The sequence below is a fragment of the Halichoeres trimaculatus genome, unplaced genomic scaffold (assembly GCF_033239565.1).
Source record: "Halichoeres trimaculatus isolate MK-OKI-2021-1 unplaced genomic scaffold, fHalTri1.1 fHalTri1_scaffold_12, whole genome shotgun sequence".
Classification (NCBI taxonomy): Eukaryota; Metazoa; Chordata; class Actinopteri; order Labriformes; family Labridae; genus Halichoeres; species Halichoeres trimaculatus.
This window is the reverse complement of record NW_027437190.1, coordinates 17376766-17404749: the sequence shown is the minus strand read 5'-3', so window position 1 is coordinate 17404749 and position 27984 is coordinate 17376766. Positions and strand designations below refer to the sequence as shown.

The 27984-nt window shown below is 39.5% G+C and overlaps 1 protein-coding gene across 8 annotated transcripts in view; it reads right to left on the bottom strand.

Moving 5' to 3' along the window:
* The window catches only part of LOC141800708 (protein MTSS 1-like), a 59322-nt gene that overhangs the window by 30653 nt on the left and 685 nt on the right, over window positions 1–27984 (bottom strand). For all 8 annotated transcript variants that reach the window (XM_074683433.1, XM_074683439.1, XM_074683435.1 and 5 more), the window contains exons 2-3: window positions 25141–25202; window positions 19077–19150 (exon numbers count right to left, since the gene is read on the bottom strand). In XM_074683433.1, coding sequence (XP_074539534.1) covers window positions 19077–19150; window positions 25141–25202 — 136 coding nt within the window. The remainder of the gene's footprint in view (window positions 1–19076; window positions 19151–25140; window positions 25203–27984) is intronic.

Here is a 27984-nt window from a genome sequence, read left to right as displayed (position 1 = left end):
GTTACGAGCAATTCAGACCTCATTTTTGTCCTTAAATAACTTTAAACAAGACATTTTTCTGGATTGGTTATGTGAATTTGGCTCATATTGAGTCTAAAAAGGAATTTTCTACTGAAAATAAGACAAAAACACTTGATAAGATTTCAGTTTTTGCAGCGTACTTTCTTTGGAGACAAAATATTTTTATGAAACTTCAAAAAAGTCTAGCTACCTTTTGATTAAACCTTAAATTGCCAGAATACACATCTTTAACAAATGTTTTAGACCTTTGGTGAACGGTGCAGACCAGAATTACATAAGACGAGGTTAGGACGTGCAAAACGTCCCATGTCCCTGTTAATCATTTACGCTGAAGTGGACAGGGGGTCATATTTCCCAACAATAACAACAAAACAACCTGTGGTATGAGTCACAGGTCTGAGTCATGTTTTTATTTATACGTGACTAACACCACAGCCAAAGTCACCTTCATGACTCTCAGTAAGCTAAAACCAACTGTTCTGAAGATCTTTACATTGTGAACTTGACATTACTGTCAGGTAAGATGACACTAAAACAAAATCCACATCACTTTAATTAAAAATCAGCCAAAGAAAACCTTGTTAAACCATCACTGTGTAAATCACAAAGTGTAAAACAGGTAGTTCAAGTAAATTGGGTGGAGATGTTTTACTAAAAATCACAGAGTGCAGATCTTGTGCGCACATGCCCATGAAAGAAAGATCATCATGAAAAAGGCTCGGAGACAAGTTCACTGAATCAAAACTGTCAGAAAGGGTTTATGCAAGATTAACTTGGAAGCTACTGCACATTTTTGAAGCTATCTAACTGAAACCACAATGTTTTCATTTGGGTGTTCACATGGAGCCAAGGGTGAGGTGTGAAAGGATTCATTTCAGAATAAACATTGAACAGTTATCAGTACAGTTCATCATTGATTCACAGTTCCTTGCCAACAGAGAGTAGATAAAAGAAACACGTTACACAAATCACTGTTGATATTGATAACGCTCCAGGAGCTTCCTGTAGCTAGTGTCTGGCTTTCCAAGCAAACACTTACTGATGGTCACTGGGAACACTGAAGCAATGATTCGCCAGTGTTTCAATGAAGCAGTAGCTTGGCACTCACATTTACATTTCACACAAGGTCATATAGATTAGGGGTTCGGCAATGCCGGACACTGCTCCCTCCTATTAGTGTTTAATACATTAATAGGCCAATACAGAAACAGACAAGAAGAACTATGAACTTGGCCCAAGATACTTTATTTAGCTGCCTAGCAAAAAACTAGACTATGTGCACATACTGCTGTGTTTCTTTAAGTAATCTGCCATCACTGATACATCCATATCCTGGCTTCTTCCCTCCCTTCTTCTTTGCCAACAAAAAATGTGGAAAACAGATCAAACATTTTCTGTTTACATGGTTTAATATCAAACCTTAAAGTCTTGCCAGGCGCTAGGTGCAGCAGGTCTCTCTTCTTTGTCCGTTTCTTGTAAATTTTTCGACTCTTTTTCATAATCTTTGTATTTAGAGTGGATCATTATTTTGTATGGCTCATTTGTTGGTCATGGACACCAAACTTTTTGTGGCTTCAGTGATATTTTTACTACTTTTGCTCCTGTGTTTGTCTGGAGATCCTGAATGTAACCATGGCTGCTTTGTTTACAAGTGAGCTCAGCTGTTAGCAGCCTGTAGCATGTCAATGCTAACTGGTGTAAGGCCTGATGTCTTCCCACAAGGTGAGGAGAAGGAGGTGAGGACGACGTGCTGGTTCTCAGGTGTGAGCTTAAGAAGTGACGACATGGACCTGTCCTTCCATTCATCGTTTTTGGGAACGTAAGATCTATCTCCAAGAAGATGGACGAGCTAGCTGTGCTAACCCAGCAACAGAGGAAATACCAGAGGGCAGAGTAGCATCATGCTATTCACAGACATGGCTAACAGAGCTAACACCAGACACCAACGCCACATTGGAAGAGCTTCACCTGCTGTAAGCAGACAGGATCCAGGAGACAGAGATGGAGCATGACTGAAGAAGCTCAGTCCTGGACCCTGTGGAGGTGGAGGCTGGCTGAACTGGACAATGATGGACAAGCTGTCAGCATCTATTTATTTATGGACTTTTTTGCACTTTCTTTACACTTTCTTACTTTTATTTTCTTGATTGCTGCTATGACTTCAATTTCATTGTACTTTTTACAATGACAATAAAGTTAAATTCTATTCTATTTTGTTTAGATTTTAAAATAATGGAGTAAATACTATATTATTTACAGGTTGAGATTTTTGAAGAGGTTTTGCAAATTCCCCATCAGTTTTTAATGACCCTCCCAGGGGGGTCCTAACCCCCACTTGAGAAGATAGACTTCATTATGCAGATTATTTATCTGCATATTAACAAGCACTTTTTTTTTCCTTTGATGCAAAAAAAGTCTCAAAAGACTCTTTTAATATATACATATTAAATGTACCGACAGTTTGCATTCTTTTTATAGTCATGAGTGATGATTAGCATTTTCTTCTTTGATTGTCAGATGGCAGACATTAGTCCCTGTCATAACGACCAGGCTTACTCCCATGAACTCATTATCTTTTTATCATTAAAATACAAGGAGGGTTGGTTTAAAGTTTATACCTGTCTAAAGGGGGCACTGTCAATATTTGTATTAGACTGTCAAATAGTTAAGAACGAGCACATAAACCTGATGAACTTGAAATACTTAGCTTGGACCTTTCTGCTGCAACATAAGGCCTCAAACAGCCTGATATCAATGTGATATGAAATCAGGGTTACTGACTGTAAACCATTGTAGAACTATGTTTTATTGAAATGATTTTAAGAAGGGGGAAATGATGATGCTGTCTTGATATGTTGGACATTACTGTGTAATTCACAGACACATGACTGCAATGAGGTAAGGCTTAAAAATATCTGGAGCATTTGGCTCCTCACCTTCTTCACTTAGTCTGTGAGTGTGTCTGTGACCTCCACTTCCCCTGCAGGGAGAGAGGCTGAGAGGCCTTTAGTGCTGGAGATACTGGTGATAATTCAAACCAGACCGACACAGCAGAGACTGAACTGTTTGTCAGTACAACACACACTGCCTTGTTTGCAATAATGACCACCAGATTACATCTACTGTGTGTATGTGTCTGAGCTTTTGCATGCATATGTGTGTGTGTGTGTGTGTGTGTGTGTGTGTGTGTGTGTGTGTGTGTGTGTGTGTGTGTGTGTGTGTGTGTGTGTGTGTGTGTGTGTGTGTTTAATGTGTAAGAGTTAGTGAGGGGACATTCTCCACCCCATAGTCACCCCACTTCTTTCCACTCGCCCGCCCACGCACAAACACAAACCCCCACACAAACACATCATTCATTCAGAGTGTTTTATGAAGTGTCTCAGGGACGATGGGGAACAATCCACACACTGAGGGCGCACTGAGTCAACCGCTGACTGAGTAACTTGAATGAACAGAACTTAACTATTATTTCACCATCTATCAGCTCATACAAAGGCTGTATTATCTCACACACTCCATCATATACTCATACCTAATAAATCTATTTTAAGTTCAGACAAGTTTCTTTAAAACACAGTTGGCTCAGAAATCTTCTTTCTAGGACTGGGACGATATGCTTTTCTCCCAATTTGATTGTTTTACACATTTTTGGGGTGTCGATTTGATTTAAATTGTAATTCTTTGATATAGTGAAACAGTTGAATGATGATGTCTACAGACTATATCTGGAGCCATATTTTCCCAAAAAATGCTCATCACCTGTGAGTCAGTTTGCAGGATTTGTTCAGGGTATCTGAGATCTCAACTATTCTTTAACCCATCTTATAAAGAAAGAATAAAATGAGGGACTTAAATTTGAAAAATAAAAATAAGAAAAGAATATTTTTCCAAAAAATCCCGCTACTACGATAAGATCTTTCTCCCACCACTACTTTTTTCAGCTTCATGTTTAAGACATATGTAGCTCTGCTTTGTGATCTTATTCTGAAATGTGCAAAGACTCAATTAATGAGGAAACATTTCATGCAATATCACCTTTACTGCTCAAAAGGTGCCTCTGTGCAGCAGATGGCTCACCTGCCACAAGCTGCTGATGATATCCCTCTGTGTGCACTTGTGTCTGTACATTTTGAAGCAATGCATTGCTGTTGCACTTTATTTTAGGTTTTATTCTTTAAATATTTGACAATTAATGTACCTTTAAGTTCTGCTTCTCATTACAAGCTAGATCCCCTCTGTGCCTGATTGTTTTCTTCGTCCTTGAGGGGAGCTCTAACTGAGCAGAAAGTTGATGGTGACAAGGAGAAAATGGTTTGGTGCTGCTGTCACAGACCGGCTGCGTACACACCTGGCCTCGACAGCCTGGACTCAGACAGGAGGTAAGGGTTGTACACACAGAGGAGGGAGGACAAGGAGAAATCACATTTAATAACACAAAGGTGAAAAACAATATGCAGGGAGAGAGATGGGACAGAGGCAAACAGACAGGCAACCTTGGGTGACATTGCTGATTGGGACACTAAGCTAAGCTACATTTGTGGCTAACTGTTATATAGAGGTGGGAGGAAAAAAAATGAGCGTCAATTTATCAGGATTTTTTTGATTGAAAATATCAAAATCAGGATTCTTTGTCAAAAAAAAACTTTTTTTTCCAAATTCAAATTCTTCATTTCAGTCTTTGTTTATAAACTGGATTCGAAAAAACTTACCACTTTTCTCCATCAGAGGGTGAAATGTTTCTCTCTGACTCACGACTCTCCTGATATAGCCTGTAAACATTATCATCATCACGTAACTTCTACACATGGTCTGGCGTTAAAAAAAAGCAAACCAAGAATTGCAAAAATAGTAAATATTCAAGAATCGCAATTTAAATTGAGTCGCCACCCCAAAAACTGTAATAAAATCTAATCTTGAGAGTAGCAGATCGTCCCAGCCCTACTGTTACAGTCAGTCATGAAATTCAGTCATGTTGTTAAATTAAAGCTTCCAGGCTGTCCTTCTCAAAAAGTCTCTGGTATTCAGGATATATATTGAAATCCTGAGGTTAAATTCAATACCTTTTTAAGACTTTTTACAAAACTTTTCAAAAAGTCTTAAGATCTCATCGTAACTTTAAGCTGTTGGTGGCAACCGATCTTTGACAGTTGTAGTTTGCATTTTAACATAAATTAGGTAAACTGAGAAGGAATAAAGCTTGAAAGAATAAATGAAACTAAATGCAGGTTAACTGACATTCCCATTCCCACAACAAGTAACAGCTGGCCAACTTGCAAAAAAAAAAACAATGTTTTATTTCATGATTATCAAAATTTAGGACATGTGCTTGAGATTGTGTTGTTTGCTTTCTATCAGCATTACAGACAGACGGCTACCAAACAACTGTACAAACTGAGTTTGCTGTCACATTAACCTACAGATATGTTGGGCTGCTAGCGATACATATAGCTGGAGCCTCACAAAATTACAACTTTGCTTGTTGTCACGTCTCAAACAACAGCGCTACGTAACTGTATTGATAAATAACTTATTGCATTGTATCCAGTAAAAAGGTGATTTTAACAAAGAAAATTTGTTCCAAAACAACTTAGATCAGGGGAAGCCTTCTCTAAATCGTAAGAATCCAAAATCCCAGGTTGTCAAAGGTCCCAGAAATTTTCTCAGGAGGCTTGAGAAACTCTTATGATCTAGAGTGAAATATTTTGAGATGCTAAAGCTTTTTCTAGATCCTCACGCTGGTCTGTGATGAGTGTGACGAGCAGAATGATTGTCCAATCACCAGGTGTGGTTATTTTTGAAGGTTCAGACCCTGAAAACATTTTCCAACCAGATGGACTTTTTCTGTGGCAGAAATATGGAATTGTCTGTCTGGCGTGTCAGGTTAGTTTTTAACAGTTGCAAAGAGGAAAATAAATATTCATGGATACATTTGGAGTCAAAGCTTGAATACCAATAAAATTTAATTCCTCATAACATTACAATTAAGACTTTTTCATACTTTTTAAGGGTCATAATTTTCCCACAACTGATTTATCAACTTTTAATACTTTTTAAGACCCCGCAGACACCCTGGTTTTAACACAAATACTTTTCAGAGGGAGCTACCTTTTGCAGAAGCTCTAACTTTCCTGTGAAATCCAGCGTGAGTCTGAAAGTGCGCACATGGCTCTAGAGAACAAAAGTGACTGTGTGGGTCACAGCCCTGCTGCTGGGAAGTGGTCTTGTGTTAAGTGTTCAGCGTTAACTTGTAAAGAGAGAAACCTAAAATTAGCTCAGCCACAACACACAAACACTTGTGACTGAGACACAAAAAAGACACTCATAGGCCAGTGCTTTCAAAAGATTAGTACACACACACACACACACACCCAGCAGACAGATACAATTACACACACACACAAACAACACTTGTGTTTAAAGAAAACTCGTGCAGACGGAGCAGGCCAGCTTGGTTGCCCACAGTTTCGTAGAAACTCGCACACTAAAGCATACAGAAGTGTTTTCATCAGCCCAGTTCTCCATGAACAGTTTGTATCAGTGGTAAACATTTAGGCTCATATCAGAATAAGAAAGGAGGTTCAATATGGCACCTTGATAGATTCTTATCAAACCATCAGACAAAAGTCTGGAGATCATTTGCAAAAGAAATGCATTTTGAATTTAGTTTTGCATGCATGTCAGATGTTTCGAATCCAACGCTCTCACTGGTCCGACCGGGTTTATGTTTGAACAAAAACAGAGCAAACAGCGCTAACACACACAAACACTTAAGTGGACACACACGGCATGCACGCAAAGTCAAGTGCACAGATGATCCTCTGCTGCTTTTCCAGCTCTGACACACTCAAAGGTGTTCGGCTCACTCTCATCTGGTTAAAAACACACACTTTGCTGCTCATCCCTGGAGAGTAATATGTCTGATATAAACAGAGACAAACATACACCCCCTGAAATGCGTCACAAATTCAAACGGCCTTTTGAAGCCTTCGTCTGAAGCAGCAGCGTCCATGGACAGATGTTCACAACGAGCAGATGTTTGTGGATAAATCTTTCTTTGACACTTCCCGGTAGTTTTAATGTCACTATGTTTTATTGTGCTTACTAAATGGAAAGGCAAGTGGGTCTCTATATGAGACGTGACGAAAGAGTTTCACTCATAAATTTATCAAGAGAAGACAGCGTATGATGTTCTCAGTAATGATTTAGAGCCAGTAATCCTGTGAGATGTCTGTGAGGATGGAGCTCTACTTGTGCTCTATATGTGTGCGTGTGCAGCTTGAGAGTCTACGAGTCCTCGCAAGAGTGAGTATTTGACCCATTTACTGGTTTAATTGCCGGTTCCAGTGATCTGTGAGATTCCCAGGATGAGGTCAGGGTGAACAGAGAAGAACAGAGAGGGGATTGAGAGGCCTGCAGCTTGTCCGAGGATGGGATCTAGGTCCAGGCCGGACAGCAAACAGGAAATGTATACCACCAAGCTGGTCTTGGACTGAAAATGGAAAAGAGGACAGAGCCCTTTCAGAGAGGGCATTGAGACAGTGGGCTGGTTCAGGATCTAAAGCTGCTCTGTAACAAAAGGCCAAGCCATGAACTGAGAGGGGCAAAGAGGAAAGGGTGCTCTGTCCGTCGCAGAGCACAGAGTATGCTTAGAGAGAAACACAGATGGAATTATACTTGAATCTGCTCCACAACCCGCTTGAATTTGGTGCATTCCATGTTGGGTGTAGAAAGCCAGCTGTCTGTGATCTTTCAACAGAAAAAGTCACTTTTTGTCTTGAAACATGTCAAGTCAAAGTTCATCTGCATTCAGGTAAACCTGACTGGATTATCTACAGCTACTGTACACAACTCAAAAGGAAAAAGGGCAAGACAGAACCTGAGTGTCAAGCTTCTCTACTGGATCACTCCTTTATGTGATTCTAAAGAGGTCTAGTGTGAGTTGGTTCAGAGTCATTATGTGGCCCAGCGTCACTCAGTCAAAGGGGATGAGAGTCAGGAAACAGAGGCCTCATTGAGGAACAACCAGGGCATGCATATGCACACACCAACACAAGAGCAAATATGTGGCGCGTGTGCTTTCCTGTATGTACCATCAACACCCACGACAATCAGCACACACTTGATACTAGGGTTGCACGATATATTGATATTTGATTGCATTCATCCTCGGCACTCCATCCTTTGATCCTCTCCATGGTCGTCTTTTCTCACGATCGCGCCGCTCTTTCTCTCTGAACTACCTCGACACATCATATCAGATTGTTTTTTTTTTTTGTACCAACATCGGTATTGGTAAATATCAGTTATCGGCCATGACTAGGGATGGGTACTTTTCACATCTGAAACGATACGGTACCGATGCCGGTACCTGGCAATCGGTACCGGTACTCAACGGTACCAAGTTTCGGTACTTTTTTGTGTTTATGTGGTAAAAAATATCAATTTGTTTCACAATAAAATATAAAAAAGTTTCAATTTGACATATTTATTTTTCAATATATAACCTTGCAATGCTGTGTTCATGTCCAGCATGGGAAATCTTCTACTCTTCCACTCCCTCACAGTCACAAGGATGCATTTAGGTACCTACACATGGTACCTTTTGGTTTTATGTGAATCAATACCTGGTACTTTGGACAGGATTCGGTCGGTACCTATAAAAGTACCTAATTCGGTACCCATCCCTAGCCATAACAGCAATATTAATATTGGATATCGGTATCGGCCAAAATTTTCATGCCGGTGCGTCCCTACTTGATACCTCTGCCACACAGACCAACACACTCACACTCTTATTAATGTTATGCTAAAAGGTCCAATTCTGACTGAAAGACAACTAGACTTCAGTATCTAGCTCATGTACTAACCCTCTTTTTGCCTTTTGGACCACACATCGTGAGCTGTCAGCTTCCTGAGCATGTTCATCAACTTCATTTCTTACCATTTATAATCTACATTTAACTCGGGTGTTAATCATTCTTAAGACTTCAACCGCCATGCCTAAGGAGTTAAAAAAAGTGATAAAATGTAAGTATGTTATCCATGCCTTTAACTGTGACAGGCATAGATAACAGGTAACAGTTGTGACTGGGATCAACTGAGGCACCAAGTGCATTAACAGATGACTGGAAACTGTAGAGGGTAAATTCTTCAGGACATCTGGGTTTTACAGCCACACTTTCACTTAATATTTACCAAACACAGCCACAAAGCGTGGACAATGTGTACAATATGCTCCTAATGGGCTGTTGCAGAGTTTGATATGTCCATTTTCTGTCGCAGAGATTGTATTTGAGAACATTTTAGAAAGTAAGACAGAGTTAGTTGAAAGGGATGGAGACACAAATATCAAGATTGAAAGCTATTTCAGGAGCTAAACTCATTGTCGGCACACATGGCCTTGGTGGAACTAAGCTATTCCATAAGGAGGGACAGCAGTGATGTTAATGGGAGAGGGTGAACAATGAGCTAAAGCTGGGCAGCGTATAGAGGTCAGGGAGATGTAGCACAGCAACTTTTTCTCAACTAATGAAATGGCTTCTGCACACAAGTTCAAAGAAATGTCTGTTGTTAATAAATAAAAATGTGTGCATTTGGATTATGATATGGGATTTTGCATCCCACCCACGATTTCAACACACATTAAGAGTCTCAACTCCATGAGCCTCATATTTTTTATCTTTACATCCAGGGGAGCAAAAATCATTAAGGCTTTATAAGAGCTGCAGCTTACTCAGACCCACTGGGCCCCTTTACTATGCTGCTGAAGTTCAGGTTTTGTTGAGGTTTTGGTTTTTGTTACTGGGCCCAGTGGAAAAAGAAGACTGCAACAGCCTCTGTGTGATAAATTCAGAACAAAAGTGCAGTCAAGTGAGTGAGTCTGGCACAGTATGGCATGGATAAATAACACACAGGCACAAAAGGGAAAATGTTAAAAAATAGGGCTGTCATTCTAACACGTTAATTAGATTAAGTAATCACCACACAAATTAATGGGTTATAAAAATTAACGCAGATTAATCTGGATCCCAAACCCGCGAGGTGTTCAAAGACGCACTTATTTTTAAATGTCTGGCATCTACAAACCGTTTGTCTTACTTGGAAAAGTGGTGTTCTCGTCAGATTTTCAAATTTCCAACGGCCCCTGAATGTATCACATATGACTCCAGCAACATGCTTTAAACCGGGGGGACGCGAAAGTGATTTGTGGGGGACTGCCGTCCATATCTCGTTTATGCACACGCCCTTTTTGAAAATCTGCAGAAAATCAACCGTTTGCTCTAGCTCAATTCTGTAAAAAAGAGATTATTCTACACTCTTTACTGCATTAAACAAGCCCTGAATGATCGATATTTGTCCTGGATTTAAATCCAAAGAATTATTTGAAAATTTGCTTCCATTTTCCTGGTGTCATGTTTCAGCTTGGGGCTGCTCTGCACCAATGAGCAACAGTTTGTGTGTTCAGAGCATGTTAAACTGAGAATACTTCACTTTTCTTTGATCCAAGACTTGAATTAAGTGTTTTGTACATAGTTCCTCACAGTTTTTAGCCTTTAGCCCTGGTTCTCCTGATCTCATAGAAGTATAGAAGTTCATATTGCAGTGAAAATTGAGTCCACATCGAGTAAAAATGTGACAGAAGCAAAAACCGTCCTAAAATCAAATCAGTTTATCTTAGGTGCAGGACTGTGTAAATTTTGTAAAGATAGAACCATAAAACTTTTTTCATGTGTTCCTTATGCATCAGGGTACCTAAAAATGTGTTGTATACATTCCCACCTTATCTAAATGTTTTTTAAGGTCTTTTAATGTAATTTTAATGTCCTGGAATTCAAATTCTTTATTTTGGGACCTTAAGCAGATCTGAGATTAAAATGTGATTAATTAGATTAATTAATTACAAATCCTGTAATTAATTAGATTAATTTTTTTTAATTGCCTGACAGCACTAGTTAAAAACCATTAAATGCATGACTTCATTAGGCTAGGGACACAGTGGTTCATCTGAGTGCACCTTTTCAAAGAAATGTCTGTTTTCTTCAATGTTACTGATGATTTTAATGGCTAAATGTTGAAGACTCACTGATTTTACCAAATTAGATTGCTGTCTCTGAGATCCAAGTAATTATCAGCTCTAATAACATGTTTCTACATCTGAACAGTCTTTTTAGTTCCAGATAGCTCTAACAGGCTTCTACATGCTAACTCTATGGCAGGTGTCCATTTCAACTCTACTGAGGCAGACAAGTCCAAACAGACCAAACACTGGAGCTGCTGACAGAGCCACTGGGATTATTATACACACACACACTCACACACACCGTGTGACATACTGACATGATGTGCATGCACAAATACTTACTCTTACTACAAGCATGGACAGTGTCCTTACAGCTGCTAACTTAGACAGGCTTGGTTATTTTTAAAGCTGTGGACACACTTTTCTGCTGTGAGTGATGTGAGAAGTTCTGTGTCGTGGTTTTGTCAAAGGCAGTACATTGCTAAACATGCACTGAGCACAAAAGTAACTCTGGTACACATCACAAGCTACTAAACCCCTCAATGTTTTATTGACATTTCCAAAGTTGCTTCACGGCACTTTACAGGTCATAGAGCAAGCTCTATACTGGACACGTCTCTGGTCACTGCTGTTGTTTTTCCTGTGACAGCAGTTCCAGACTCTGTGGTTTAAAGAGGGGTCACTGGTGTGTAATTATGTGTAAAAACAGGTAAAACTTGCTTTTGTGTGAGTGACACTTTATTATTCTAAGCAGACACAGAAGTCAAGTATACCTGCATACCAGACACTAATTATACTTTATTGCTTTAAGGTAAGTTGATAATGCTGTGAGTGAAATGAGCAGCCCCTGATTTGAGCTTTATAGTATTGAGTAATTAGAAATAAGACTGTTAGATATGTAAATCATTGAACGTTGCATTATCACTGGATTCCTCTTATGAATAAACCTCCTCGACGCAGCATGGTTGCTGTCATCTGTCTCACCGTGTCTGACTCTGAATAAATCTCACTACTCAGCCGCTGTGTCACTCTCACACTCAGTGAATGGAATACCACAGAACAGGAGCACTGGTGCAACTTGGTATGAACATACGCAGACAGGCTAAAAAAAGACTCATGCAGGCAGACAAACAGACACATACACAAGCCTATTGTACAAGAAAGTAAACTATGACAACTATCATCGGATACAAGACAGAGGGCGGGAATCTGGCGCCTGATAAAACAAGGAATGATTATTCTTCTGACTATTCTCACTTGAATTCTCTGTCTATGTCAGGATTCAGTGAGACATCTGTTGTCTCATCTTTGCTGATGATCTGTGCAGTTTGAAATCAGTTGGAATCAAACTGGTTTGGGATTTGTCTGATTTCTACACTGCAAAACTGCAAGTGACAGTAACAACTGTTTTATTAGAGTTACTGAGCCAGTTTCACCTGACCAATCCAGAAAAGACTTTGAAGAACATTAAAAGACAAAATGATACTTAAATTGTTTGCAAAGACAAAAAAATCTGAGGAAAGACAAATTTTCTAGTTACATTTTTTGAAATCTGCATTCGTTTTGGATTTTAGTTTATGCACTGTAGGCCGACAACTTGATAAAGATAACAAAAAGGCTGTAACGTATCCACCTGTTAAACTCTGGTTTTAACTCTTGGTTGCCTCTGTGTGACACGGGTGTTTTCATGTGGAGCGTAAATGAGGTCAATGAATCCACTCTGTCCATTAACTTGATTAAATAAATCAATTGTAACAAATTCTTTCTGCTGAAACCAAATCTTTATTTCCCTGACTGATAAAGGCTAGACTCTAGTCCCCATTGGAAAACATCATTTTTCAGCAGCCTGTTGTTAAGTATTTTGGATTTCGTTCCTGGCGTCTGAAAATCTTATTGAACCGTTGAACCTATCAGAACAAAGATGATCACACTGCTGCCAGACAGAGCATTCAGTGTCTGTCCAAATCTGTGTTTGTGCCAATAGTTCCAAGGACACAACCAACGCTGCTGTTTTCACCTTATAGGGCAAGTTCAAAGAAAGGTTGTAGGTGCAAACCAGGACAAAGAGTAATTTGGGACAAATAATTTTGTACACATAAAGAAAGAGAACAGAAAGAGTGGAAAAAAATTAAACAGAAAAGTGAAAAGAAGCAGAGTGTGTAGAGTGACAAACTGAACACAGGAATGTATGTTTCCCATGAATGAGTCAGTGGGTTAGTGTACAGACAGCAAACATAATGCAAACACAGAGGATGTGACCTCATCTTTTGTTTGCTACAGGAAACAAAAGTACAACAACTTATTTAGTGTTAAGTTTCAATTAGTTTCCATCATGATTAAACAAGGAAGTTTGGGGAAACATTTTTTTCATTTTGCCACAATGACACTTAACTTTCTGCAATATCAGTTGTCTAACACCAAGTCTTTTTCATTCATTTTTACATTAACTCTATATGCTAATGTTTGTTTCTCAAGTTTACAGTCCAAACATTAGTCAGAGGCTTGGAGTCATTGTAAATACACGTTTGTAATTATCAACGAATGTTGCAAACACACTTCCTCTCCAGAAACTCAACATACAAAGTTCAAAAAAGCAAAATACTCCTGGAGAAATATTTTTATTTACCATGGTGAAGCAAAAGCTGAGCTGTTCCCACTAAGCACCTTCTGTGGAAATAAACAAAGCTGAAAACACAAAAGAGTAAGAAGAAAACAAATAATGGCAAGAAACTCTGTTCTCAAATACACAACTTTGAAGTTCAAGACAAACATTGAGTCTATTTTGGGATAAAAGGTCTGAAAGTGGAAAAAAAAAAAAAAAAAAGCTTTACATGTACAAACCTAAACATACTTTCTCCGCCATCATTTAGAGAAAAAACGTTTTGTGGATACTCTATTCAGAAACTCAAAGGGAGCTGTAAGATCAAAAAAATAAGGAGATGCCAAAGCATACTTAAACGTTTTTCTAGATAGAGACAACAAAGAGTTTTCCCTTTGAGAGTGGAAAAAGTCCAAATCCTGAGAGAACACAACAAAGTGGAGAATAACAGGTGGGTTCAGCTAATCCTGCGAGTGTGTGTGTGCACATATAGCCATGAATGTACTGTACAGGTCTGTGAACTCACTCATTTTTAATGTGCCGAGGTTTTGAGTAACTATTGAGCTGTGGCGTTTCATTCTTTCTACATTTATCTGAAAATTAACAAATCTTTGACACAAGCAAACGACTCTAGTATTTGACGTGTGTGTGTGTACACTATCAGCTGCGTTAAACTCTAAAAATAAGAGCACAGCAGAGGAAAAAGAAAGGCTTTGTCTGAAAGCTTAAGTCCTTCTTCTATTCAAACTTTCTCCACTCGGCATTCCAGTTATTTTGTCTCACTCAACTGTAAACTACTAAGCTGGGCTTTACCCTAACTATACTGTCAATACAAGAACCAAATGCATGTCTCTCATTGTGTATTCACTTTAGTAATACTCAATCCTCACATCTTAATCCTCCACTTTCTTACCCTACCTCTGCTTTAATTGGGTGTTCTCAGTCCAGTCTGTGTAAAAGTGGCCCAGTATCCTTGGTCTGCAGGTTTGACCTCCTCCATTCCTCTTTATGCAAACATCTGCTTCTCATATATCAGTTACAACAAATTACTTACACAAACAGCACGCCACAGCTGATTATTAAATGAAGCTCTCGCATCTCAGCGGATCATCTCCAGACTTCAGTCAAAGGTTTTTTCCCGCACCACGTGATGAGATCATGCAGTGAGCATTTACTGATGTTTACACTGGAAGATCACACCAGTGTTTCTGCATCAAGCAACTGCAGCTGGTCATTGGTACAAAAGGTTTATAATAGTACAAAGAGTCAACTCGTGTAGTGAGAGCCTTTTTTCAAAGGCATGACTTCATGCGAGATGTTTTAAACACTGTAAGACAGGAAGAGTAATCTCAAATCCTCAAGGTAAAAGAAACAACCATTTTAACTAGGGCTGCAGCTATCAAATATTTTAGTATTCGAGTATTCTACTGAAAATCCCATCGATTAATCGAGTAATCGGATAAAATACATTTTTGTTTAGTTAAAGAGAAGTTATTTTTCAAATGAAATTTTTTATCTTTAAAAAATAGAATTTTCTGATACAGCATGTCAATAACAGCACCTGCTTTAGTAGCTCCAAAATCTGTAAACACACTTTGACACATTTTTTGTGCCTTGTACATCTCATCAAATGTTGCAGACCCAAATGGCACCCGTTTCGTAGAATGACCCATTAGTCTCCAAACTCCAGAAAAGAAGCTAGATTTGTAGCTAGTTGCTATTTTGTATAAGAGTTAGCTTGAAGGGTCTGAAAATTCTCTTAAAATGGCCTCAGCTCTATTTGAAATACCACTCTTTGATCTTTTTTAAAATTAAACGATTCCTCGAGGCGGAGAAAATTACTCAAGTAATTTTTGTAATCGAGTACCTCGAATCATTTGAGGAATTGTTTCCGCTCTAATTTTAACAGCAAAGTCTGGTATACATTTGAAATATATCTAGGAACTGAAAAAATCTATTGCCCTGCTTGCAACTAGAAAAGTGTCAACTTCCTGTCCTGCTTTGGAGTTACCTTTGGCAGAATTTCAAATAAAAGCGCTATTTGTGGTTGACTTCTCTTTGTTCTTAGCCAACAAAAGATGCACTCCAACAATAATCAGAGTTCAAAGCCTTGCCTCAGACAGACACGTTTCAGTTAATGTGCTTCTCAAGTGATAACACTGATAAAAATTCAATAGTGGCTCTCATTTAAATGCCTATAAACATAACTGCTGCTGCATATCAAAGCTTGCAGAGTCCATTGATCAACCCAGGAATTTTATGAGCGACCGTTACAGCCAATATCTGCAAGGCTATATGTTAAAACGACTATTTACAAAGGCGGCCGGTGAGCTTGTTCTTCTAATTATGAGACTAAATAACCTTTGGAACTAGCACTGTGATTTTTTATTATCATTAAAAGCAGGTCAAAACAACACTTACATTTAGCCGACTATGGTGTGATTGAATGAAGTACGAGGGTGTATGTGGAGGTGGAGGCTGTAAAACCTGGTTATGTCTTGGTGACACAGAGAAGAGGGAAGAACAACAATGAAGCAAAAGAAGTTGTCATCTTGTGGCTTCAGTAGCCTCTGGCCTTGTCTGACGTGAAACAGAAAGTGGCCTGTCTGTCACTTTGCTCTTAATCTGATCCAGCCAGTAAAGCATGCAGAGTCTGTTGGAGATCACAGTCACAAAGGACACTCGCACCTAGAAACTGACAGGCTGGGTGAAAAATATAATCTGCTGCTCTGTAGGTGAACAATACAGTAAACTGATATCTCGCCTGAGTAGAAAGATCGTGGCCTCAGGCTCTTTTAAAGAGTCATTGCTTGTACATAACATCATTTTTGTAGTTTGAGACAACCAAGTGCTTTGGTTTGGTGACAAATGACTGCTCAGTGAATGAGGATCCAGAGTTCATGCCACTGGGACAGAAAATAGCATTGTCAAAAAATGTTGTTGCTTGTGTCTTCAAAATAATTCACATTAGAAGAAACGTGGGCCATGAGAGCCATGAGTTTGCTTGTACATCAAAAGATGGCACTGAAAACAACCAAAGTTTTCTCTATCTGGTACATTTTTAATATTGGAAAAATGATCGGGAAGATAAGTAGCATGTGACCATGTGTGTAACAATGTATATGTAGGGATGGTTACCTTTCACATTTGAAACAATACAGTACTGATGCTTGGTACCTGGCAATCGGTATCGGTACTCAACGGTACCAATTTTTAGTACTTTTTTGTGTTTATGTGGTAAAAAATATCAGTTTGTTTAATAATAAAGTATAGATTTTTTTAATTAATTTTTTTTTGACATATTCATCCTTCAATATATAACCTTGAAATGCTGTGTTCATGTCCAGCATGGAACAACCTACTCTTCCACTCCCTCACAGTCTCAAGGATGCGTTTTGGTACCTAAACATGGTACCTTTTGATTTTACATGAATTGATACCCGGTACTCTTAACATAATTCCGTCGGTACCTGTAAAAGTACCTAATTCGGTGCCCATCCCCATGTATATGCATGTGAAATTGTATTTTCTCTACCTATAAGTTCCTATGATATATGATATCAAAAGTAGGTATGCACCAATCCAACTTTTCTGGTGCCAATACCAATACCGATCCGATACCAGTGTTAAATGATAACACGCATGCCCTACTGTGGGATAAGTAGGGATGGTTACCTATCACATTAGAAACGATACAGTACCGATGCCCGGTACCTGGCAATTGGTATCTGTACTTAACGGTACCAATTTTTGGTCCTTTTTTGTGTGTATGCTGTAAAAAATATCAGTTTGTTTAATAATACAATATATATATTTTTACAATTTAACAAATATATTCTTCAATATATAACCTTGAAATGCTGTGTTCATGTCCAGCATGGAACAACCTACTCTTCCACTCCCACAGTCACAAAGATGCGTTCAGGTACCTAAACATGGTACCTTTTGACTCTACACAAATTGATACCCGGTACTTTTGACATAATTTGGTTGGTACCTAAAAAAGTACCTAATTCGGTACCCATCCCTAGGGATAAGACTGGTAATGTTTTAGGTAAAAGGCAAAAAATGAGTACATGAAATTACTATAGTTAGTATTTCATAATTATAATTTTAATATAATTTTTGCCAGCCAAACAATTCTTCAGAATCTACACAAGTTCTATTCAATTGTTAACTTTTACACCCTGTAGACTGGTAATGCAGCAAAAAAAACAAAGAAAGTACATCAGAGGCAACATTTCAAATCAAGTAGCCAAGAGCCTTGGTAAAAAAAAAAAACATTGATACCAGGATCGTTATTGGTGGGTCCCTAATTAAAAGCCACATTATTCACTTTCAATGCATTGATCAGTCAATATAAAGCATGATAAGAGAGAAAAATGATCATAAGAAAAAAAATAAGAAAAATAATAGAAAGTAAACATAACGGCAAGATTTTAAAGGAGTCTTTCGGAGCTTGAACACAGCTGCACTGTTAATGGAAATAAGACCTTACACACACATCATCAAGATGTCTCTCAAGACCCATCTGATCTCTGTGGGGAGAGGTCAGCTGACAGTAATGTAGGACTTATTGTCCATGCTCTCCTCTATACCAAAGAGCCCAGGTGTGCAGTAAAACTTAAGCAACAGAGCATTAAAATGTCATGTGATACTGCTAACCTATAACACAATGCACAGAGGGAATGGGGGGAGAAAGTGATGAAAGGGCAGATGAAAGCTGACGTAATGTTCTTCAGCTGACTGAACCACACTCTACGGCAAACATTTACACTGTGTGAGTTGGACAGAGACGGAGAGGCTATGACGACTCCCTGTACTCCCCCATCTCTCCCTCTCTTCCTCTCTCCTTCTTCCAGCTCCAACCCCCCCTCTGTCTTTTCTCTGCAGTGAGTGAGGTGATGAATGTGTATGTCTGTCTCAGCTCCTATTAATAGTAAGGAGCAAGACTGAGGGTGTCAAAGCTCAGGAGGGGTGAGATTTCTCACTCCCTCTTTTTCCCTCTCATACTTACAGAGCATTACAGAGGGCTCCAGAGTGTCCAGATGTAGCAGAGGTGGGGTATATAAATGAAGGCGGGGGTGGGAGGGTAGGAAGTTAAGGAGGGGGGTAGAGGTCGAAGACAAAGGCAGCAGCAGAGCTTCAAACAGCACAGTGAAGGATTTACTACCTATACGATAAAGTCAACAAGCCACAAACCTCCTCAGCGTTGCTGGGTGAAAGACTGGAGTTGCACAGTGGGGCTACACAGACAAACCCTGTGACACATAGGTGCCCAGACACAGACTGTTTACCAGTGAGGTCACCAGTTTAACCCGTCAGCACTGTGCTAAGACAAGAGTTCAGAAAGACTGGAAATAACTGATGGAGACAGACGTAGAAGATGACTGTTCTGATATCAAAACCTCAAACTCTGCACAAATGTATTCTTACCTCGTGAGTTGGTAGCCAGGTCTGCAACTTTCTGAAAGGCATCCAGGAATGCTGCCACAGCAACTACAGTCGCCCTGGGAGAAAAGAAAACTTTAAATCAATCAAAAGTTACATAACTTACTGATCAACTTACGTGCAAGTGTTAACAGGCAGAGACAAACAATGTGAAGAAATCGGCTCTGCTTTTGCTCTCTGGGAACTTTCTGAGCGTTTGTACATGCACGTGTGGTACATTTCAGACTAAGAACCACTAATCAGCCCTAATAATCTGCAATAACAGTCTGCACGATAGCGTTTAAGAGCTGTAGGCATGTATGTAAACAAAAACGTGGCCTGCTGAGTGAGGAATGTCTATGTGATTACTTAGAGAGCGTTGGAATCCGTCCGGCTCAGCACAGCAGCTCTGGAGCTAAGTTTGTCTCACTTACAGGTCGATGAAAGGATCAATGTGGGATCTACTGTGTTCAGCTTCAAATGGAAACAGAGACGGTGGCATGTTCACAACTCATACCTGCTTAGTGGAAGTATGCCATAAAATGACTCTCTGATTTTGGAACCCCTGTCTTGGCTGGCTGTCTTACTGACTTGGCTTGTTACTCCACTGATCGTCCAGCTGACTGCTGAACTGGCAAACTCCTCAACTCTAAACAGCCCTCTCAGGATTAAGATCACAGGTAGTGAGATGAAAGCCTCCTGCTGCATGTGCATGTCTTTGATATCAGATTTCCTCTACAAAGTCAAGACTGCCTATCAGTCCTACATGTTCAAAAAAGAAACTCAATGGGGGAAATTTTCCACTGCATGTTCAGCCACAAAAGCATGTTTGTTCTACCAGGGAGCTCCTTAAATTGTAAGCACTTGTTATCTTCCACTGGCCAACAGAAAACCACCATCACACAACCTGGGAGTTTCCATAAACAGTCCAGACAGGTGGCTTTCATAACCGGGCAAAACAATGACTGAGTTCAGGGTGGAGGTGACTCAGGTTTGTTTTTACTCTTTGTATTAATATTCTGAAAAACATGCCTAGGACGGGGTTCTTCTGCAGGTATTTCACAAAGACATAAAAACAGGCTGATGGAAAATAATCTTACTTTAAAAAAGTTCATATTAAAGGGGACATATCATGCTTGTTTCTCTTTTTCACTATGCCAGACTAGGATGCCTGTAAAGCATTTCTGCCCTCAGTACAAGTCATTTAGTTCCTTCATTGCCCCACAATAGCGTTCTCAATATCCTCATTTTAGACCATTCTGAAGATCTCATTGAAACGCTCCGTTTCGAGAATGACCTCCAGTAACCTCACAACGTCACAGCCCTTTGGCTGTGAGGGGCGGAGGGGGTAGAGCCAGGGGGTGGTTTTTGCAGCATGGCAGTATTTACAAAATCGCCACATTGAATGGAGCAGACCGAGCGAGTTTGCTGTTTGCCAAAACTTCACCGTAAGGCATTGATAGCACCAATAAAATGCAGCTCAGGAGGATGAAAATCCACCTCGACACAGATCATCTCAGGACGCTTCAGTGTTGTGAGTCAAACCGGTACTGTAACATGTATAGTTTATACGTTTATACCCAGCTCTTGGTGGGTGTATCCCTCGGTGGCGGTTGTGTGACTAACTGACATCACAGAGGAGGAGCTGCTTTATCAGATTACTCCAATAAAAAGAAAGGATCCTCGTGTCATCATGAAGGTCGAAATCTTGCAGCCAAATGTCAATGACCTATTTTCAGAGGCATCAAATCTCGTTCTAGGATATCAGAAAAAATACAATATCTCATTTTTTGAAAATTCAGGGGGTGAAAGGTCTTGTTTTCAAATTTATTATATTACATGTAAGTATTAAATCATGGATCAGCATGATATGTCCCCTTTAAGTAAAGGATGTTCCCAGTGCTGAGTCTCTCAATGTGTAAAAATAGTCTTCTTCCAAAGTTGTAAGCAGTTCAAGAACATTTCACTTCACATGTTTTGGAGGACTCCAACCAGCTTTGGAGCAAACTTTACAGAACACAGCTGCTGAAGTGGTAAACAGACGACCTAAACTACGCCAGAAGTCTGGGTCTTCTCTTTGATTCAAGAGAGAGCATCAGTCAGTGAGGCACGCGTATCCTTTATCACTCCAAACTCTTAATGACTAATAAGTGCTGTGTTGATACAGAGCCCACTAGAAGACTCGAGGGTGTGTCCTGCAAATGGAAAAAGAAACATACACTCAGGCACACACACACACACACACAGATTCCTTTCTATTTAAAGCCCAGTGCAGCACCAGAGAAACCTCCAACTCTATCTGCTCCCACTAATTTATACCATCAACACTTTGGTCTATGGATCCTATAGAACAGATTTTACGAGCAGCAGAGTCTTGTTCAGTCAGGTTTTAGCTTTTTAATTAATGCCAAACAGGTTTGTGTGGGAAGTGGTTTAAAATGAGGCCTCCTGAGCAAAACAGAGGGACAATGTTCAGCAGTTCACTCTACTCAACATCATCGCCAGCTAAAACCGACTTTATGTTTGCACAAGTATCATGAAGTAGCATGATGTCTTTAAACAAAACCACACAAAATTTCTGTCTCTATTCAGGCTGATATTTGTCAAACCGATAGATAATTAAAAGGTAGTAAATGTGGATAATCCAATTTTAATCCTTAAATGTGAAGCTTTGCACAGACCTGACTGCTTCCACCAGCCTTTTAAATCTGCAAGCACCTCTGTCCTGGAGTAAAGACAAACGACTTTAACATATCAGCTCTGCAAGGTCTTAGCCAAGCCAATCTAAAGTCCCCACAGACCCAGGCGTAGTACAGTGGTGTGCTTTTTCTGACAATGATACATTCAGCACTGCAACCCTCATCTATTCTTAGTGCGACACAAACTGGAATGTAACCGTAGTAAATCTAACTCACAGAGAGAGGCTGTGTGTTTAAGGCTGTTTGTTTCAGACCCAGCAGACCGACCTCTGTCACAGATAGAGTCCTATGAGAGTGTTTCCACAGATGCTGTGAGCTGTCTTTACATAAATGTGGATTGCATTTGTCAGCTCGCGATGAATCTACTTTTCCAACCACTGTCTAAATATTTTAAAGCTCCTTTTTGAGCCTGAATAAGTTTTACAACCACCAAGTTCATAAGCTGAATTTGGAGATTTGAGGTGGTCTCTGAACTTAAAGGAGGGAGGCCTGAGTGAGTGCAAGCCTTGCCCTGACACAGCTGCATCAACCATGCTCCACCAAACCCACCAAACACTGACCAGTTTAAAGAGGGCTGTGATTAGAAATCAGTTGCCTCTATTCTGCCCTGCCCTCCTTCTTCAAAGCTCTGTATGTGTGTGTGGAAGTTTGTGTGTGAGTGTGTATGTGTGTGTGTTAGCTACTTAAAACCAAAGAGGGTAGAAAAAACACATCATATTTGGTCCAAAAATGACAGAACAACCCCAACACTGTAATTGGTTGATTTCCTCGTTGCTTTGTAAGAGGGGAACAGAGGGTCTAAATTACAGAGTAGCATGCCTCAGGACGTCATTACACACACAGACATATGCCCGCTTCCACTGCTGGCTACTCACTTATCCAGGCCAAGGAGGGAAGGTGGGTGTGTTTGTGTTTTGCACTCTGTATATATGTGTGTGTGTGTGTGTGCCCCTCCATCTAGCCCAGTCCCCAAACAGATTACAGAGGTCCTTGGGGTGGGGGGGTTATGCTGTAGACGAAAGGGCTCATTTTGCCAAATTTGTAGTGGCTGGAGATGAGCTTTAAAGGAGACTGAAAAAGCCTCCTTTGTAGGTCACTGTAAGCAAACCCAGATAGCACGCTCTTATTAGTGTCGCAGCAGCAAATGGCAACATGCCACAACCACGGCAAGCTGAAGAAGGGCGTAGACCAGGCTTCATGAGGCAACAGATAGTCAAATACTGAAGCACAGTCTTTTAATAGTTTATTATTGAATGATACCCCGCTCATCTTGGAGGACAGGAGGAACTGATCTGATTAAAGGTTAAAGTTGAGAATGATACCAATAAAGTTGGCTAACAACAGTTTACAGAAATCACACCACCACAGACACCTGGAAACTCTTCTGGTATCCTCTTCAAATAAAGGAGCATAGATATTCCTGCGACACACATAACTCAAACAAAGTATGGACGCAGTCTCAGTGATGTCACCCACTGTTTTCTGAAGCTGTACAATTTCCGTCACTTATAAATGCTGCCTCTATCTAACTCTGGGCAAGAGGCAAAGAGAAGGAGTTGAGGCATGAAAAGTTAGGCGTTTTAGTATGACTGTTAATGGCACTTGTGGGCTTTTTGTCCAGCTTCAGGTGGACGCTTAAGAACTTGCAGTTGGCTTCATTATTTAACATGAGGGACTCACGATATTATCGGCACAATATCGGTATCTGCAGATAAAAGCTTAAAAACACGTTTATCGGTATCGGCAGATATGAAAATTTCTGCTGATATGCACAGCCGATAAGGTGCTATTCAGTTAGGATTATTATTATTTTCCATCTAAAAAATAAGCTCCTTAAATAAAATGTAGCACTTCATTTATTTGCACTGCAGAGCTCTGTGTCTGTCACCAGGTTGTTACAGTAGCTCTTAAATAATCAAATACAACTTGGTTATGTTTAAAAATGCATTGTACATTTTAAGTTCATGTGATCTAAAGAAATTATTTTTCTGTATTTCAATACTGAATGTCTTGAATTGAAAAATAATACATTTCTTAATTATGGTAAAATCAAATGTTTTTTGTCTTGTTTTATGTGTGTTTCTTAAACAAATAAGACCGTCACAATTAGAGTAACTTATAAATTCCAGTAGAGGATAGACTTAGCTTTCTTTACAGTGAAAAAAACAAACAAACTTGTGATTATCGGTATCGTTATCGGTCAAAAGGGGTTTCAATATATCAGCATATCGGATATCGGCAAAAATCCAATATTGTGCATCCCTATGTAAAATAATAACATGTGACTTGTTTTGGAATGGTATCAACCGTTACTCAAGTTTAAGAATTTAAATCATCAACATACATCTGTGTCATCAAGGTGCCACAAACCTCTAGGACCCCACTGAAGGTATACCTCACCTGTCACCAGCACAGTAACTGTACATGTTCTTTAATCTTTGCCACAGTCTTCAGACACACAGACATCCCTAACTCTAAAGCAGCAGTCATTAGCAACACGGCCACCAATGCTCCCCCGAGCGCTGGCATGGCAGGGTCACATATTTAACCCTGAATGATGCAGACACTTGAATAACATATCACCATTAATCAGCCTTAATACTCAGAAAGTGGGTGAATGGGACACCGAGTGGCCCCTGGAAAGTATTGTTAAGTTCCTGAGCCTTTATACAGCTGTCAGTATGAGTCTGTCCCAGGACACGTGGACACTTAAAGGGCCAGAGAACTGCCATGCAATGTTAATCAAAGACAAATCTAGACTACAGGACATCCATATTTACAGTACTTGGTGGACAATGAGCTTTTATTTCAGCTGTCAGAGGTTGTTTGTCTTCTGACACGTGGCCACTTAAAACCAACTAGGAGAAGTGGCTGGGATTGGCATCCATTGTTAGTTGAAGACTTGGAATAATTTTGGCAGGAGGTGTGTAAATTTACAGCATTAGAAATACAAATTAAATCAGGCTTTAAAAAGACTAAATGAGGGAGAGGGGCACATGATAAACCTCGGGCTGTATTGTTAGTTGATTAAGCTTTTGTGTAAACTGTCATTGCTTGTTAGGGTACGGACATGAGGACAAGGGAATGGACACTGACTTAAAAAAAAAAAAAGAAACAAAATTACACGCACAGCCAGTAAGGAGAATTGGTGTTTTAGTTTACACTAAAACTTCCAGTTTTCACAAAAAGCAATAAAATGACAGTACCCCTATTTGGACATAGTTATAAAAACATTTGGTGAAGCCAAATCTCCAGTGGCATGCCATCAACTCATCGTGAAATGAAATGATGGATACCTCAAAGTACCAACCGATTCAGAAAACAAATAAAATACTAAACTGTGTTGATCTTGCACACAAACATGTCCTTACCTGAGTTGCGACTGCAGTTTGCCGGCCTTGGTGATAAAGTCCTCCCAGATAGGGTAGCTGCTCTGTGAGGGACAAAAACAAAAAGGACAAACATCAATGACATAACCATCAGAACACATTTCGCTATTCCCACGTTTACCAAACACTTCTGCTAACCCTGATGCCTCACCTCACCTGCAGGGCATTACACAACTAACATGGGCTTAGACTTCACTTGTGATGTCACAACAAAAAACTGCTTTCCCATAAACTTTGAAGGCATAGAGTAAGACAGTTTGGCTCATATGAGACTAAAAACTTGTTACAATAACAGGGTATATGCTGAAAACCTGAGGTTAAATTCAATACCTTTTTACGACTTTTAAAAAAAACTTTCAAAAAGTCTCGAGACCTTACTGCGACTTTAAGCTGCTGTCAGGAACCGATCTTTGATGATTGTAGTTTTCATTTTAATATAAATTAGATAAGCTGAGAAGGAATAAAGCTTGAAAGAATAAATGAAACTAAAGACAGGTTAATTGACATTCACATTACCACAACAAGTAACAGTTATTTAAGGCCAACTTGCATAAAATACATACGGATGGCCCCTAAACTACTGTACGAACTGAGTTAGTTGTCACATTAGCCTACGGATATGTTGGGCTGCTAGCGCTAAGTTTAGCCCGCGCCTCACAAAATTACAACTTTGCTTGTTGTCACGTCTCAAACAACAGCGCTACGTAACTGTATTGATAAATAGCTTATTGCATTGTATCCAGTAAAAAGGTGATTTTAACAAAGAAAATTTGTTCCAAAACAACTTAGATTAGGGGAAGCTTTCTCTAAATCGTAAGGATCCAAAATCCCAGGTCGTCAAAAGTTCGAGAATTTTTCTCAGGAGGCTTGAGAAACTCTTATGATCTAGAGAGAAATATTTTGAGACGCTAAAGCTTTTCCAGATCCTCACGCTGGTCTGTGATGAATGTGACGAGCAGAATGGTCGTCCAATCACCGGGTGTGGTTATTTTTGAAGGTTCAGACCCTGAAAACATTTTCCAACAAGATGGACTTTTTCTGTGGGGGAGTTATTGAATTGTCTATCTGGCGTGTCAGATTAGGTTGTAACAGTCGCAAGGAGGAAAATAAATATCCATGGATAATTTTGGAGTCAAAGCTTGAATACCAATAAAATTTAATACCTCATAACATTACAATTAAGACTTTTTAATACTTTTTAAGGGCCTTAATTTTCCCATTTATCAACTTTTAATATTTTTAAGACTCGGCAGACACCCTGAATAAGTATGAGTTGCCTTTAACTTTAGAACTTTTTGGATTGTGTGCTCTGTTCTTGTTCAACATTTAAGATTTCTGTTATCTGATGATGGGATAACAGACTCACTGTCATGCCCTGCTTGTGTTCAGTTAAAAAATAGGTTACATGTCTCTAGAGCTTCAGTTCTATGGTATAATGAGCCTGGTTCCTGATGGGACTCTAAATTTACCTAATCCAGGTCTTTGGCTGAAAATAGTTGAAGAGGCTTTTATCCTAACTGTAACAGAGAACAAGTGGTTTGATGCATCAGAGAGAGGAGGATTACATGGTGGTGGTGATCAGGTAAAATGAACACAGGGCTCATCGTTATAATGTTTGTGAAGTCTGAGTAATAGATGTATGAGTTTATTGAGGAGACATTCAAATCACCCATCAAACATTACAAAGTTTACAAAATCCTGATTGTTACTTAGATGAGGTTTGCCATATTTAAAACATGGGTTTGGAGGTTGGTGTAGCGTGAGCATATGTTTGTCAGTGATGTGATACTACCATCAGGGGCCTGAGGAATGTCATGTTATGCTGTCAAATGTTGCACCCATCAACCAAGTCAACCCTCTCTACCCAAATGACCCCTCTTCATGTCTGACCTTTTGTCTGTATCTTATAACCCCTTTCACATCAGCAGCAGCTCCTCCTACTCAAGCTTGGATGGCAAACATGGTAAAAATGCTAGTTTAATTTGCATTTTTCCTCTTATGGTATGTCCAATCCCTATTTTCTCACTATCTGTCGTCTGATTTGAAGTGATTCTAAAGAGAAGGCATATGGGGATGCAGTTTTCTTAGTTAAAGAGAAACTAAATCTTCAGAACCATGGGATCTTACCCAGTGAAGTGAGGTATGGGATTCTGACAAGTGCTGAATATCTCAGCGGTATTCATAACAAACTTTCTGACTCCAGTAGACCCTGTGGCTGGCCAGTTGACCTACACATGTCAGAGCCTTCAGAAGCTGCAGGTCATTTTCTACACTGACAGCTACATTCCTAGCATTCCTCCAGGCAAGAACAACAGCTGGGAAATCTCCTAATTGTCTCATCAGCCAAGATGGAAAAAAAAAAACTCTCTTCAAAATAAGATGCCCTGGTTTTGAGGGTTATGGTTGCCCTATTTAGCCCTCATTAGGCTGCTCCACTTTAAGATTAAACTTGAAAATCAAAGACAAGTCATTATTTGATTTCTTGGATGGAATAGAAACAAAAGGTTGGAGTGCAGCCAAATACAATGACAAAGCTGTTAAAAACACAGCATGGCTTTTAGTGATGACATAAACACTAGTTGGGGGAAATCATTCAGTCCAAATTGCACAAGTCTTTCAATGTGGCGCAAGGACATATATTTAATATGTTTCTGTGAAATACATTTTCATTTAAAATTGATTCATTTTAAAAGTCATGGCAAAACTGCACCATTTCTAGCGTTATCATGAGCTATGTAAAGGCATCATACCGTGAGTTATCATTCTTAACGTTACCTCAAACAGATATTCTCATTTTCCATCAACTTTTCCTTGCAGAAATCAGGC